The sequence below is a fragment of the Nycticebus coucang genome, chromosome 8, assembly GCF_027406575.1.
Source record: "Nycticebus coucang isolate mNycCou1 chromosome 8, mNycCou1.pri, whole genome shotgun sequence".
NCBI lineage: Eukaryota > Metazoa > Chordata > Mammalia > Primates > Lorisidae > Nycticebus > Nycticebus coucang.
In genome coordinates this window covers 3,259,795-3,273,984 of record NC_069787.1, presented here as the reverse complement: position 1 = coordinate 3,273,984, position 14,190 = coordinate 3,259,795, and the positions used below count along the sequence as shown (strand labels likewise).

Sequence of the window (14,190 nt, the reverse complement as noted above, 5' to 3'; positions counted from 1 at the left end):
TTTTTGGACACAGAATATTACTTTGCGGCCCTCGGTAGAGTGCTGTGGTGTCACAGAACCTCAAACTCTGGGGCTTAAGCGATTCTCTTGCGTCAGCCTCTCACGTAGCTGGGACTACAGGTGCCCACCACAATTCCTGGCTATTTTTGTTGTTGTTGTAGTTGTCACTGTTGTTTTTTCAGCAGGCCCCGGCAGGGTTTGAACCCTTCAGCCCCGGTGTATGTGGCCGGCGCCCTACCCGGGTGCCGAGCCTAGTTTTTCTATTTTTGGTAGAGATAGGTGCTCACTCTTGCTCAGTCTGGTCTCAAACTCCTCCCACAGTGTTAGGATTACAGGTGTGAGCCACCACGCTGACCTTGTTTCCCTAAATTTAGATGACAGTGAAACATTCAGACACCAGGTGTTCCTTCTTCCTGCAAAGATGGCAAGCACCTGTAGCTGGGCCCATCTTGAAAGCTCCCAGAGGTTCCAGGTGTCCTCCTCCAAGCCCTCCGCTCCCAGGTGTCATCACCTGTAGCTGGGTCCATCTTGAAAGCTCCCAGAGGTTCCAGGTGTCCTCCTCCAAGCCCTCCCCTCCCAGAGGTTCCAGGCGTCCTCCTCCAAGCCCTCCCCTCCCAGAGGTTCCAGGCGTCCTCCTCCAAGCCCTCCTCTCCCAAGGTGTCATCACCTGTAGCTGGGCCCATCTTGAAAGCTCCCAGAGGTTCTAGCCATCCTCCTCCAAGCCCTCCCCTCCCAGGGTGTCATCACGGCTTCCTAGGATGCAGGCATGACAGCACTTAGGATCCCACGTTTAAGGAAACAGGAACCCAGGGAGGAGAAATGACCTGCCCAGGGTCGCATGACTAGTGGGGCACACCTGGGGTGTGACTGGAGGCTGGCCAGAGTCCGTCCATCAGTCTCAGAACCTGCAGGGCAGCACCGCCTGCCCTCTTCTTCCCTGGGGTGACAGACCAGCAGCCACACTAGCTGAAAGCCCCTGTTTCAGTGGAGGATTCCTTCTTGGAGTGGCCAGATACAGAGCTCTGGTTATTTGGGGTACTTTATTTACCACAGAGCTTCCTGGTGCCAGGGACCTGATGCACTCAGCTCACCCCCGAGCTCCACATGCCAGCCACACAGGAGCAGGAGCAGCTGCAGTCCCACGGTGCTCTCAAGGCCTGACTTGGAATGACAGCTCTGCTGTATGTGGCAGTAAGGCTCAGGCAAGGGACTCTTAACCTGGGAGCCTGTTTGCTCCCCTGTAAAAAGCAGAGTAACACCTCCCTCCCTGGGGACCCTGGTGTGGATATGCCCCCAGCCATCACCAAACAGCCTTCCCCTCCCTCCTTCCCCAGCACAAACCCAGTTGAGGGAATCTGGAGCCCAGAGAGCAGGGACTGGCCACTGGCCCAAAGCCACAAAGGTGACCCTGGCAGAGATGGGACCCAAGCCCAGACATTGACGACGTCTTGCCCCTGGGGTCCCGCAGGAGTCTGAAGCAGGGCTGGGGACTGCTGTGGGCAGTGTATAGGCCCATGCACCCCAACAAGAGACTACTCTGAAAGCAGCTGTGAAGAGGGACCAGCTGGTGGAGATGGGGCCTTCCGAGCCAGCCCTGGGCCCACAGGAGAGAAAACCAGTCCTGTGCACAGCCGCTCATTGCAGAAATCTGTTTAATAGTCAGGAATGTGTACACTCTGGCTCTGCTAAGTTTCCATAAAGGCAACTTTTCCATATTTTAAAAAATAGATCTGATACAAAGATTTATATATTCATAAATAGGTAATGTGAAAAATTACCAAATGCAATTACCCTGCGCCCACCCTACCCCCCCGCGTCCAGTCCCTGCAGTTGTGAGAAGGTCCCTGCAGGAGGCCCCAGCCCCGCAGCCCTCCTGGGGACAAGTTACTGAATTCAATATGAATTAGGAGCCCGTAGCTCCCCGCTCCAGGGGTGCCATGTCCTTGGGGTCAAACCCTTCCCGGGAAGGAGCCACCTCTCTGGCACCTCTGGGAGTCAGCCTTCTGGCCCTTTCCTGCCACTCTCCGGCAGTCAGTAGAGAGCAGCAGTCTGTCTGGGTTCTCCTTAAGGCTCCCCGGCCCCTCCTGCACTCTGGCTTCTGACTAGCCTGCTCTTGCTCTTCTTAATTTATAAACAAAGGAAGAGATTAAACTGTTCTCTTCTGGCCCCAGAGGCCCCAGGCTGCTGGGAGAGGGCCCAGCCCGCCATGGGAAAGGAAACTGAGGCCCAACCTGTCTTGCCTCACACACTCCCCATCTCCCCTTATCCACTCTGGCCTCTGTCTGACAGAGGCAGGGCAGGCGCCTGCAAGGGCCTGAGCCCCCGGACACTGGCTTTGTGTCTGAGATAGGGTGCAGGGAGCTTCTCTGTAGGAGATGGCTTTGACCCAGGACTCTGAGGAGCCCTGAAGGCAATGGATAGGGGGTAGGGGGGCATCATTCATGCCAGGGGGAGCTAGGACCAAGGCCTGGGCTTGGGTGGGGCCTCCTCACAGGGCCATTGGGACGGATCATCTGTGGATTCTAGATGACGTGAGTAAAAGGGCAGGTTGGTAGGGGAGGGACAGGGCACCAGTAGGGAGACCAGGTTGGCCCAGACAAGACAGAGGTGCTCCAGGTGCTGGGGAAGCCAGGCAGAGTGGAAGGCCTCCAACCCCAACCCAGGATCCTGGACCAGAACTGACCCTGCAGACTGGCCACAGGAAGGGTGACCTGGGGCAGTGGACACCCATCAAGGCCAACAGGTACCCAGAGTACGGATGGGGCCTGTCAAAGAAGACAGAGGCAGGGGGCGCGGTAGGGAGAGAAAGTGGAGTCCCAGGTGAGCCCAATAAACCTTTGCAGTGAGGCTGCTCTTGCTGGCAGAGAATGGGGTAGCAGGCTTCACTCCACCCCGAAGCTCTTATCTCCATGCGCAAGGGAAGTGGGGCAGAGCTTCCTCAGTTGCTGGGTGAGCCCCAGGCCAGGCAGCAACTACTGCCCTACTTCTAATCAAGCCTCCGCAGGGCTTCAGGCCTCCTGCCTAGGGGGTGAAAAGTGGAGGCGCCTCAGCCCCAGGTGACCAACGAGCCCCCGTCACCAATCAGCTACCAGTGTTTGTGCCCTCCCTGCAAGCTCATGGCAGCCCAGGGTATCCCCGCGAAGGAGGGGGGCAGATTTCTCTCCTCTCCCCAGCTCCTTGGGTAGGCAAGGCTCCTCCTGTGAGGCCCATCCCAGAAGCAAGGGGAGCACCAGCCTTTTCACGTGGCAGAAGGTAGGATCAGTAGCTGTGCTCAGGTCGCTGGACTGGCCCTGGAATTGAGCTGCAATTCAAACACAGAGGCCCAGGCCCAGGCCTCTGCTCCCAAGCCCCCTTGCCTGCCCCACCAAAAGAGCAGGGCTCTGCAAGTTCGGGCTTTGTAAAACTTCTTCCAGCCTGGGCCTTCCGTGTGACCCCAGCAGAAAGTTCATGGAGCTGGAAAAAGGTGCTGCCCATGGTACATCCAGTCTCACCTGGGCCTGAGGGGCCAAATGAGTGCCAGGCGGTGTCTACCCTACAGGCAGAGCCCAGGCACTACCATGGGGGGCAGGGGCAGGCATCAGCTCTCCCTGCCAGTAGTAGGGCCCAAGCCCCATTTGGCTCCACCCAGCCCCTGCCAGTATGAAAAGCTGCTGTGCAGGAAGCCAGGCAGCCTTGCTGCCTCCAGCTCCCCACCCTCAGCCGGCTTGCAGTGGGGCTCCCGCCCATCTGGACCACCTTCAAGGCAGGTCCTGCTCAGCACCTCCTGACACAAGCAGGCCACTTTCTTCCCCTCCAGAAGCAGGCCCAGCCATCCCGTGAATTGCCTATCTGCCCACGAGGGAGCCTGGCAAGGCCGCTTGGCCATCAGCATCAAGCTCTGCTTGTCTCACTTTCGGCCAGAGAAGCACCATCTGTGCCCTGACCCTGTGTCACCAGCAGCTGCGGGGTTGCTTTAAAGGCCTGCTCCCTACCCCACAAGCCAGGCCTGCCAGGAAGGGGGTGGGCACAGACTAAAGTACTACCAGCAGGAGGTAGGGCAGTCTGAGTGGAGCACAGCAGTCCACCCCTAGCACTGGGCTAAGCCGGGCCCAACCTCCTGGACCCTGAGATGATGTGGCCTCACCTGGGGCATCTGAGAACAGTTTGTTTCTAGAAGGGTGGGGGCCACACTGAGGGAGCCTGAAGGTTGACTGGAGGGACTGGAATTAGCCTGGGAAGGTTACCTGGCTCCCTGGGCCCTGCCCCTTAGTCACTGAGATGTCTCTGGGCCACAGGCCCAAAGGACAGTGCCACTGCCCAATTTCTGCCTTCTAAACTCAGCACCCAGCTGGGTCCAGGAGGATGAAAATCGCCAGAATGAGGACAGCCAGGGCTCTGCCTTTTTTGTTTGGGGGGGTTTGTAAACCAGACTGGGACCCATGAGGGATCTGATGGTCCTGAACTTGGCAGCAAAGATTTCTGTACATGGGCTAAGGCTGGGAGCCCTGCAGGGCCCTCTCAGATACCAGTCTCAGGGGTGCAATCTTCTACTTTAACCGTCCACTTACCTATCTCACTCCCCCAGCCCACCAGACTTGAGAGCCAGCACTGAAAGATTAGTTTTATAACCTGAGCAGCAAAACATCGTGCCCCAAGCTGGAGACAGTCCCCACCTAGCTGCAGGCCATGACCCCACATTTGTGCCAATGAAAATGAAAAGCTACACAGAAAACCAGAAAACTTGAGAGGTCTTGATAAGGCACCGAGCCAGGCCCCAAGGAAGTGTCTGTGAGTGGAGAAGCTGGCAGTGAAGGAAGGAAGCGGGTTCCTCGCCTGGAAGGAGCTTGGGCGTCCCTGGGGCTGGGCTCGGGCACCGCATCTGCAGGTCTGGCTGCTTTTGCTTGCGGCTGCAGGAGTCCCGGGAATGGCCTGGGGCACCAGCCACATCCTGGAAGGCAGGAACCTGCTGCCACAGCTGCAACCAACTCAAGGTAGGAAATGGCCAGAACCAGTAGGTGTGGAGCAGGATGGGCACCTGCCCAGCCTCTCCAACTGCAGCCTACACTGGCAGAACAGGCCATTCCTGGAATGTGAAGAAAGTGGATGGGCCAGCTGCTGGCTGATGGGAAGCCGGGGTGGGGGGGCCCCATACCCTACCCTGGGCCATCAGACCCCCTGCAGGTAGTACTCTGCTTCCCCCCCACCCCCCGTGGAGGGGAGGCTGCCCACTAAGCATCCAGGCCAGAGGATGCATCACTCCAGGGCTTTACTCAGCTGCTCTAGAACCACGGTGTTCAGGAGGGCTGGCTCTGGAGGACTGGGCTAGGCCCAGAGAGCCCAAGGAGAAGGGGAGCCCCCGCCCGCCTGCCCTGTGCCCATCAGCACCCACAGCCCCAGTTCTCCCCAATGTCCTTGCTGTCCAGCTGGATGTGGTCGGTGCTCTTCTCGCTGAACATGGGACCCCCGTGCCTCATGATGAGCTCCGTGGCCACCCTCAGGAAGGCCTCCTCCACGTTGCTGGAGTCCTTGGCAGAAGTCTCAATGGCACACAGGATGTCATAGTGCTCAGCCAGGCTCTGTGCCTCAGCCAGGGTGACCTCCCGGAGCTCACTGAGATCTGACTTGTTCCCTGCAAAGAAAACCCTCGGTGGAGGCCGCAGTCTCAGGGCAAGCCCTGTCCCCACCAGGAGCCCCAGTGCCACCCACACATCTCCACTGCTGCAGACAACCCTGCATGTGGCAATCTATCTTTCTTAAAAACGCCTTTTTTACTTTAAGGCTCTTACTCCATCCTCAGTCCCTTATTTTCTTTTCTCGCTTCAGAGCTGGAGGAAGACCTGGGCTGGAACTCTAGCGTCCTGCCTCCTGCTATGGGACTCTTCATCTCTGAATCTCATCCTCACCTCCTCTTTGGCACAGGACAGCAGAGCAGAGACTGAATGACACAGTGAACGTGCAGACAACTGGCACTTGGCTGGCCCTCCAAAACTGGTGAGGTTAAAGATGAAATCTGGGTTTTTTTTTTTCTTGCTTCTATCTTTCTTTAGAGTTTTTTTTTTGAGACAAGAGTCTCAAGCTGTCACCCTGGGTAGAGTGTCGTGGCATCATAGCTCACAGCAACCTCCAACTCTTGGGCTCAAGCGATCCTCTTGCCTCAGTTTTTCTATTTTTAGTAGAAACGTGGTCTCGCTTTTGCTCAGGCTTGTCTCAAACTCATGAGCTCAGGCAATCTGCCCGCCTTGGCCTTCCAGGATTACAGGCATGAGCCACCACACCTGGCCTCCCTTCAGAGTTTTTTTATTCTTTGTCAGATTATGGTTTTTGCTAATTTTGCTTTTCTGATAGTAAGAGCACAGACCACCATGTTAGCTGAGAGTATACCTTTGGCTTCTCGTAGAAGGTGGAAAATGTTTTTATTACTTTCTAAAAAAAAAAATCTGTTGTGGGCGGCGCCTGTGGCTCAGTCGGTGGGGCGCCGGCCCCATATACCGAGGGTGGCGGGTTCAAACCCAGCCCCGGCCAAATTGCAACCAAAAAATAGCCGGGCGTTGTGGCGGGCGCCTGTAGTCCCAGCTGCTCGGGAGGCTGAGGCAAGAGAATCGCTTAAGCCCAGGGTTGGAGGTTGCTGTGAGCCGTGTGATGCCACCGCACTCTACCGAGGGTCATAAAGTGAGACTCTGTCTCTACCAAACAAAAGAAAAAAGAAAAAAATCTGTTGAAATGCTCCTTGCCTGCCCCTGCTCCTGCCCTTTTATTTGAGACAGGGTCTGGATCTGGCTTCGTCTCCCATGCTGGAGTTCAGTGGTGAAGTCAAACTGATGGGCTCATGTGACCCTCTCACCTCAGCCTCCGGAGCAGCTGGGATTACATATGCATGACACAACGCCCAGCTAATTTTTCTTCCTCTTCTTTTTTTTTTTTCCTCTAAGAGATGGAGTCTTGCTATGTTGCCCAAGCTGGGCTTGAACTCCCAGCTTCAAACAATCCCCCCACCTCAGTTTCCCAAAGTGCCAGGATTACAGGTGTGAGCTGCCTTGCCTGGTTTGTTAAAAATCTCTGTGAGGTTAACTTTTGTAACAGGGTTATAGAGAAGACTAAAAGAAGAGCCTATAAAGATCCCAAGATTTCCTCAGTAACCCTAAACAACGTGGCAACCAATCAATTTCAATATGTGGAATTTATTTGGATACTGATTTTAACAAACTGGAAAAAACACAACACAAAGGATTCTTATGAGTAATTATAAATCTGAACATAGACCAGCTATTTGGTGCCATTAAGGAAATGTCACTATTTTCAGATATGAAAAGAATGTTTTATATATATACTTAAGTGTTTCTATATTTTACAAATTCATGCTGAGATATTGATAGATGAAATGTTTTTGTTTTCATTTTTTTAAGAGACAGTCTGGGCACGGTGGCTCACACCTGTAATCCTAGCACTTGGGAGGCTGAGGCGGGTGGATTGCCTAAGCTCCCAGGTTCAAGACCAGCCTGAGCCAGAGCAAGACCTCATCTCTTTAAAAAAAAAAAAAGAAAAATAGGCTCGGCACCTGTGGCTCAAGCAGCTAAGGCGCCAGCCACATACATCTAAGCTGGCGGGTTCAAATCCAGCCTGGGTCCACCAAACAACAATGACAGCTGCAACCAAAAACAGCCAGGCATTGTGGCGGGCACCTGTAGTCCCAGCTACTTGGGAGGCAGAGGCAGGAGAAGCACCTGAGCCCAGGAGTTGGAGGCTGCTGTGAGCTGTGATACCATAGCACTCTACCCAGGGTGACAGCTTGAGGCTCTGTCTCAAAAAAAATAGTCGGGCATTGTGGCGGGCGCCTGTAGTTCCAGCTACTTGGGAGGCTGAGGCAAAAGAATTGCTTAAGGGCGGCGCCTGTGGCTCAGTGAGCAGGGCGCCGGCCCCATATACCAAGGGTGGCGGGTTCAAACCCAGCCCTGGCCAAACTGCAACAAAAAAAAAAAAATAGCCGGGTGTTGTGGTGGGCGCCTGTAGTCCCAGCTACTCGGGAGGCTGAGGCAGGAGAATCGCCTAAGCCCAGGAGTTGGAGGTTGATGTGAGCTGTGTGATGCCACGGCACTCTACCGAGGGCGATAAAGTGAAACTCTGTTCTCTACCAAAAAAAAAAAAAAAAAGGAATTGCTTAAGCCCAAGAGTTTGATGTTGCTGTGAGTTGTGATGCCACAGCACTCTAACGAGGGTGACAAAGTGAGACTCTGTCTCAAAAAACAAAAAGCTTCTTGAGCCTGGGTCTGGGAAGTTCATGTAGAAGGAAAGCAGAGATAAACGGCCTCCCTCTGCAGCAGTGGGTTCCAACATGGAGCCCTGGACCAGCAACATGGGTGTCACCTGGGAACTTGTTAGAAATGTACCTCACGAGTCCCACTCAGCCCTCTTGGGTGGGTGGCTCTGGAGGTGGGGCCCACACCTGCACATTAATAAGCCCTCTGAGTGGTTCTGAGGCAGGCTGACATCGCATCCTGCTCTGCAGCGTGGCATGATGGAGTAATCACCAAACTGCAGTCAGCAGAGCTCAAATCCCACACTGCAGGCTCAGAGGCCGCAAGACTGGATTAAATCACTCCGCTTTCTTGAGTCCAACCCCAGCCCTGTCAAAGGACAAGCCACACTTCAAATCCCATGGTCCTAGTGCAGACGGCTACAGCGCGGACCACTGTGCAGATCTGTGCAGAGCCAACTAGCTCTCTTTCTTCTTTCCTTTAATTCCAATTTTTTTTGTTTTAATTTGCTTTCAATTTCAGCTGGCTTTCACTCATCTTAGTTTAAAGTTGTTTTTTTTTTTTTTAATTTCTTTTTTTTCTTTCTTCCTTTAGTGATTCTCTTGCCCTTTGTCTCCCAAGTACCTGGGATTACAGGCGCCCGCCACAACCCCCGACTTTTTTTTTTTTTTGGTAGAGACGGGGTCTCACTCTGGTTCACTCCGGTTCATGCTGGTCTTGAACCTCTGAGCTCAGGCAATCGACCCGCCTTGGCCTCCCACAGCACTAGGACTACAGGCGTGAGCCACCATGCCTGGCCTTTTTTTTTTTTTTTTTGAGACAGAGTTTCACTACGTCACCCTGGGTAGAGTGCAGTGACATCACAGCTCACAGCAACCTCAAACTCTTGGGCTTAAGCGATTCTCTTGCCTCAGCCTCCTAGCCTCCCTGGGACTACGGGTGCCTGCCACAACGCCCAGCTGTTTTTTGGTTGTAGTTGTCTCTGTTGTTTGGCAGGCCTGGGCTGGATTCAAACCCAGACTCGGTGTATGTGGCTGGTGCCCTAGCCGCTGAGCTACAGGCGCCGCCTTTAATTCCAATTTTGAATATAACTTTATAAATGATTACTGGGATCAGAATTTACAAAACCATAGATCAAATTCTGGCTGGTTCCTGCCTGGCCAAGCTCAGTCTCTGTGCTCACATTCACCCTGTATTTGGAAGGCAGAGGCGGACAAGGAGACAGGCTCCGTGGTCCCAAGAGGCCCAGCTCACCGATCAGCAGCTGCACGATGTTGGAGCCCGCATACTTCCTCACGTCCTCAATCCAGTGGGGCACTGACAGGAAGGAGCTCCTCTTGGTGATGTCATAGGCGAGGATGGCGCCGTTGGCACTGCGGTAATAGCTCTGCGTGATGGTGCGGAAGCGCTCCTGGCCGGCCGTGTCCCAGATCTGCAGCTGAAGAATGAGGGGCCTCAGTGAACCTGGTGGTGCAGGCAAACCTGAGCCCTCAGCACCTGTGGTCACCAAGAGCCCTGGCACCTGCTCCTTTGTGTGTCTACCCACAGCCCAGAGCCCGTGATCTCTACCCAGGCCTGTCTGGTGTCCCTCCTGCCAAACCGCTGCTTCTATCAGAAGCCAAGGAAGCTCCTCTAGCACATGGGTACTTCTTCTCTGCAGCCCATGTCCAGTGCGTTTGGTAAATGAAGACAGGGTGGGAAAAGACCCTAAGCTCCTTGCTTTCGCCTTGCTGACGGAAATCGCTTCGTGATCAAAGGTCCACGGGAGGCCATGCCTGTTGCCCCACATGCACTCTCTGCCTTAGCCCCCTCACCGTCAGGCTGTGGAGTCATTAGAGCGGGGCCTAGAATTCTCTACCCAACCAACCACGAGTCAAGTGTAAGGATTTAATAAAGGTATTCTCAGACATAGGCCTCAAAAAATTCACCTTCCTGCCACCCTTTCTCAGAAAACTCCTGAAGTCTCCTCTACCTAAAGAAATCTTTCAAAAACAAGAAAATGTGGGATCCAGAAAAGAGAATTCAACTCAAAAGAGAGCAAAGGGAGTCCCTAGGATGATGGAAAAGAGAGACCAGGCCAAAAGGCAAGAGGGAACAGCAGCCCAGACACCAGCCAATCTGAGGCAGTTCCAGCCAGGCAGAGCAGCTGGCGGGGGGCAGCCTCCCTCCATAAACCACCACAGCTAGAGAAAAATGCACGAGGCTGCTGTTTGCAGAACCCAGGCAACAAGCAGCACAAGACCATAATCCCCCAAAGAAGCAAAATTCATGAAATGTACCTCATGATCACCAGTGTTCTACCTGGGGACAGTTTCCCCATTACAGGACAGTGGCCCAGTGTACCAGAATCTAAGCACAGTGGTCATACCAGGCTGAGGCAGCAGAGGTCGGAGTGCTGAACAGCTGATGTAACTGAAGTGATAAGTCCCCGTAGAGGGGGGCCCAGAAGTCAATATGGGGCACCCCACTGAGCCCTTGACCAGAGTGGCCTCTCTAGGGTTGAGAAAAGACCCTAGATGGAGGGTGAACCGTGCTGGGGGTAGTTCTGAAGTTCCAAGCCCTCATCAAGGTCATGTTACCACTTTGTATCTTTTCTTAAAAAACACATTTAATTGTTGCAGGTTGAAAGCATCCCTTATCTGAGTTGAGACACCAGAAAGGTTGTGCTCTATGAGTGAGGACCACGCCTCAACATAAGCCGTGGGTTTGGAGTTTGAGGTCTGTCATATCTGCCCTAACAAAACATAAAAATAAGCCTATACAAATTCAAGGCAAGCAGCCAGTAACTAAACTGACTATTAGGACAAGACTCTTCAAAAGAAGATAACAGAATCCAGGACTTCCAGTTATCTCAATTTTTAATATATAATCAAAAATTGCTGAAACAGGCAAAGAATGGCTAATGTGTATATTTTTAGTATAGATGGAGTCTCACTTTGCTTAGGCTGGTCTTGAAATCCTGAGCTCAAGTGATCCTCCCACGTTGGCCTCTCTGAGTGTACTATACCCAGCTTGGAAATTATTTTGAAAACATTTAAAAAATGTGTTTTAGAAAAAAAAAATTAAAATATATTTCATTATTCAAATCATTAAAATTAATTTTTTTTTTTTTTTTTGAGACAGAGCCTCAAGCTGTCACCCTTGGTAGAGTGCCGAGGCATCACAGCTCACAGCAACCTCCAACTCCTGGGCTCAAGCAAGTCTCCTGTCTCCACCTCCCAAGTTGCTGGGACTACATAGGCACCCACCAAAACGCCTGGCTATTTTTTGGTTGCAACTATCATTGATGTTTGGTGGGCCCGGGATGGATTGGAACTTGCCAGCTCAGGTGTACGTGGCTGGCGCCACGGACGCCGAGCCTAAAATTAATTTATTTTTTATTTTTATTTTTATTTTTTTGAGACAGAGCCTCAAGCTGTCGCCCTGGGTAGAGTGCCATGGCATCACAGCTCACAGCAACCTCCAACTCCGGGGCTTAAGCAATTCTCTTGCCTCAGCCTCCCAAGTAGCTGGGACTATAGGCGCCCACCACAACATCCAGCTATTTTTTGGTTGTAGTTGTAATTGTTGTTTGGCAGGCCCAGGCTGGATTCGAACCCTCCTGCTCTGGTGTATGTGGCTGGCGCCTTAGCCCCTTGAGCTACAGGCGCTGAGCCTAATTTTTTTTTTTTTTTTGGAGACAGAGCCTCGAACTGTCGCCCTGGGTAGACTGCAGTGGCATCACAGCTTACAGCAACCTCCAACTCCTGGGCTCAAGTGAGTCTCTTGCCTCCGCCTCCCAAGTAGCTGGGACTACAGGCACCCACCAAAACACCCGGCTATTTTTTGGTTGCAGCTGTCATTGATGTTTGGCGGGCCCTGGGCTGGATTCGAACCCGCCAGCTCAGGTGTACGTGGCTGGTGCCTTAGCCACTTGAGCCACAGGCGCTGAGGCCTAAAATTAATTTTTAAATGAGTAGAAATTCTAGAACTATAATGGATAATAAGAGGAAAATTCACTGGATAAGCTTATAAAGTGGAAAAAACCATCATAGAACTTGAAGAAAAATCAATAAAAATTAATCGGAAGGGATTAATGCAAACAAAAAAAATAACAGAATCACGTGGATTTGTAAGATAATACCAAACTGCCTCTTATTCATATAATGGCAGTTCCAGAGAACTGTAACAGAAGGGAAAAATATCCAAAGAATGAATGGCTTAAAAAAAAAAAAAAACCTCCAGGGTGGCTCCTGTGGCTTAAAGGAGTAGGGCACCAGTCCCATATGCCGGAAGTGGTGGATTCAAACCCAGCCCAGGCCAAAAACCCTCCAAATTTGATGAAACATACTGGCTCAGCAACCCTAAGCAGAAGGTTTATAAAAAAAATCACAAAATATACGCAGCAGATCATAGCCAGAATGGATAAGGAAAACAAATAAGATAAAGGGGGAGGTATGGAAAGCAGTCAGAGAAAAGACATTTTACAGGTGCGGGAACAGCAATACAAATGGCAAATAACTTCTCATTAGAAACAATGAAGAAAATGCTGGAAAAGTGCTAAAAAGAAAAAAAAATGCTGAAAGAAAAAGCACTCAACACTGAAGTCTTAACCAATGATACCTTCCAGCCTGAAGAGTAATAACACTAAATCATCATTATCTGATGGGAAGAATCAGAAATGGTGAGCAAGTGGGTAAACATGAAACACTATTTTCTTTTTCCTGTAATTTTTTTTTTTTTTGTGGTTTTTGGCCGGGGCTGGGTTTGAACCCGCCACCTCCGGCATATGGGACCAGCGGCCTACTCCTTGAGCCACAGGCACTGCCCCTTTTTCCTGTCATTTTTTATGAGACAAATGACTATGAGATTACAAATGACTGTAAGATGGGGTTTATAATATAGCAGAAATAAAAAAAAATTATATTACAAAAAATTTACAAAGAACAAACAGGACAGATAAATGAAATGATTACCATTGTAAGTTACTACCTTTGTGAAAAGAAAATTTGAAGTGTCAGAGGTAAAATGAAAATGAGAAATGTTAAGAGTCAGTTCTAAAGTAGGAAGTGGTACAATACTGCCTTTAAGTTAAGGGTGTATACTGAAGACAAGAGAAAAAAATAAAACAGAATTCTAAAAAACTTTCCATTAAACCAAAAGAAAGTGGGAAAGGAACAACAGAAAAAAGAGAGAGAGAGAGAAATAAAAAATAACAAAGGGTAGACTTAAACCCAACCATACCAATAATTACAATAAATATAAATCCACTGAACAGTGGTTAAAAGCCAGGTTTTTGGTGGATTTCTTCCTGGTTGGAAATCTTACACCACCTGCAGCCAGGTGGAATAAAGCTATTTTAATTGCACAAACCGGGCTTCTGTTTTCCTTGTGTGTTGTGCCTTGGAATAATCTTTCATCTTTGGCTCCATAAACTTTCTTATTTCATGCTGAACCCAGGATGGGGCGCGAAGTATACCCCATCAGACCCAGCTAAGCAGACCCTTCTTCCGGCAAGACAAAAGAAAAACCTGACCCTGCCTAAACTTCACCGATGTAATGGTGAGCTTTTCCATCTAGAACTTCTTTCCTAAACTTTTTAAACTTCTCTTCCTATCTGCTACTCTTAACTTCCTCTTTCCCTCTCCCTCCATCTCTGGGTCTCTTACTTCCTTCTCCTCCACTTTTTTTTCCAGCAGATTTCACAGGTGGAGGCCCTGCCTCCCTGATCCCAGCCCCAGCCACCCCAGCGAGCCAGGCTCGCCCGTCCATCCAGTGCCTTGTGTATGGGGCATGGACTTGTAGGCCTGGACTCTGGCTGGTTACCCCAGCCTCAATTTTATTTCGGCTGGTTTCACACGTGGAGGTCTCACTTCCCTGATCTCAGCCAGGCTCACCTGTCCGTCCATTGCCTTGTGTTTGGGGGCACCCTCTTGTAGGCCTGGGCTCCAGCTGGTTCCCCAGCCTCACCCCTCTGGTG

General features: G+C 51.4%; 1 protein-coding gene across 1 annotated transcript in view; it reads right to left on the bottom strand.

Annotated features, from left to right (window-relative positions):
- Positions 1-1,617: 1,617 nt before the first annotated feature.
- The window catches only part of RAB43 (RAB43, member RAS oncogene family), a 39,550-nt gene continuing 26,977 nt past the window's right edge, over positions 1,618-14,190 (bottom strand). The window contains exons 2-3 of the mRNA XM_053600357.1: positions 9,486-9,669; positions 1,618-5,608 (exon numbers count right to left, since the gene is read on the bottom strand). Of these exons, the coding sequence (XP_053456332.1) occupies positions 5,358-5,608; positions 9,486-9,669 (435 nt within the window). The 3' untranslated portion in view covers positions 1,618-5,357. The remainder of the gene's footprint in view (positions 5,609-9,485; positions 9,670-14,190) is intronic.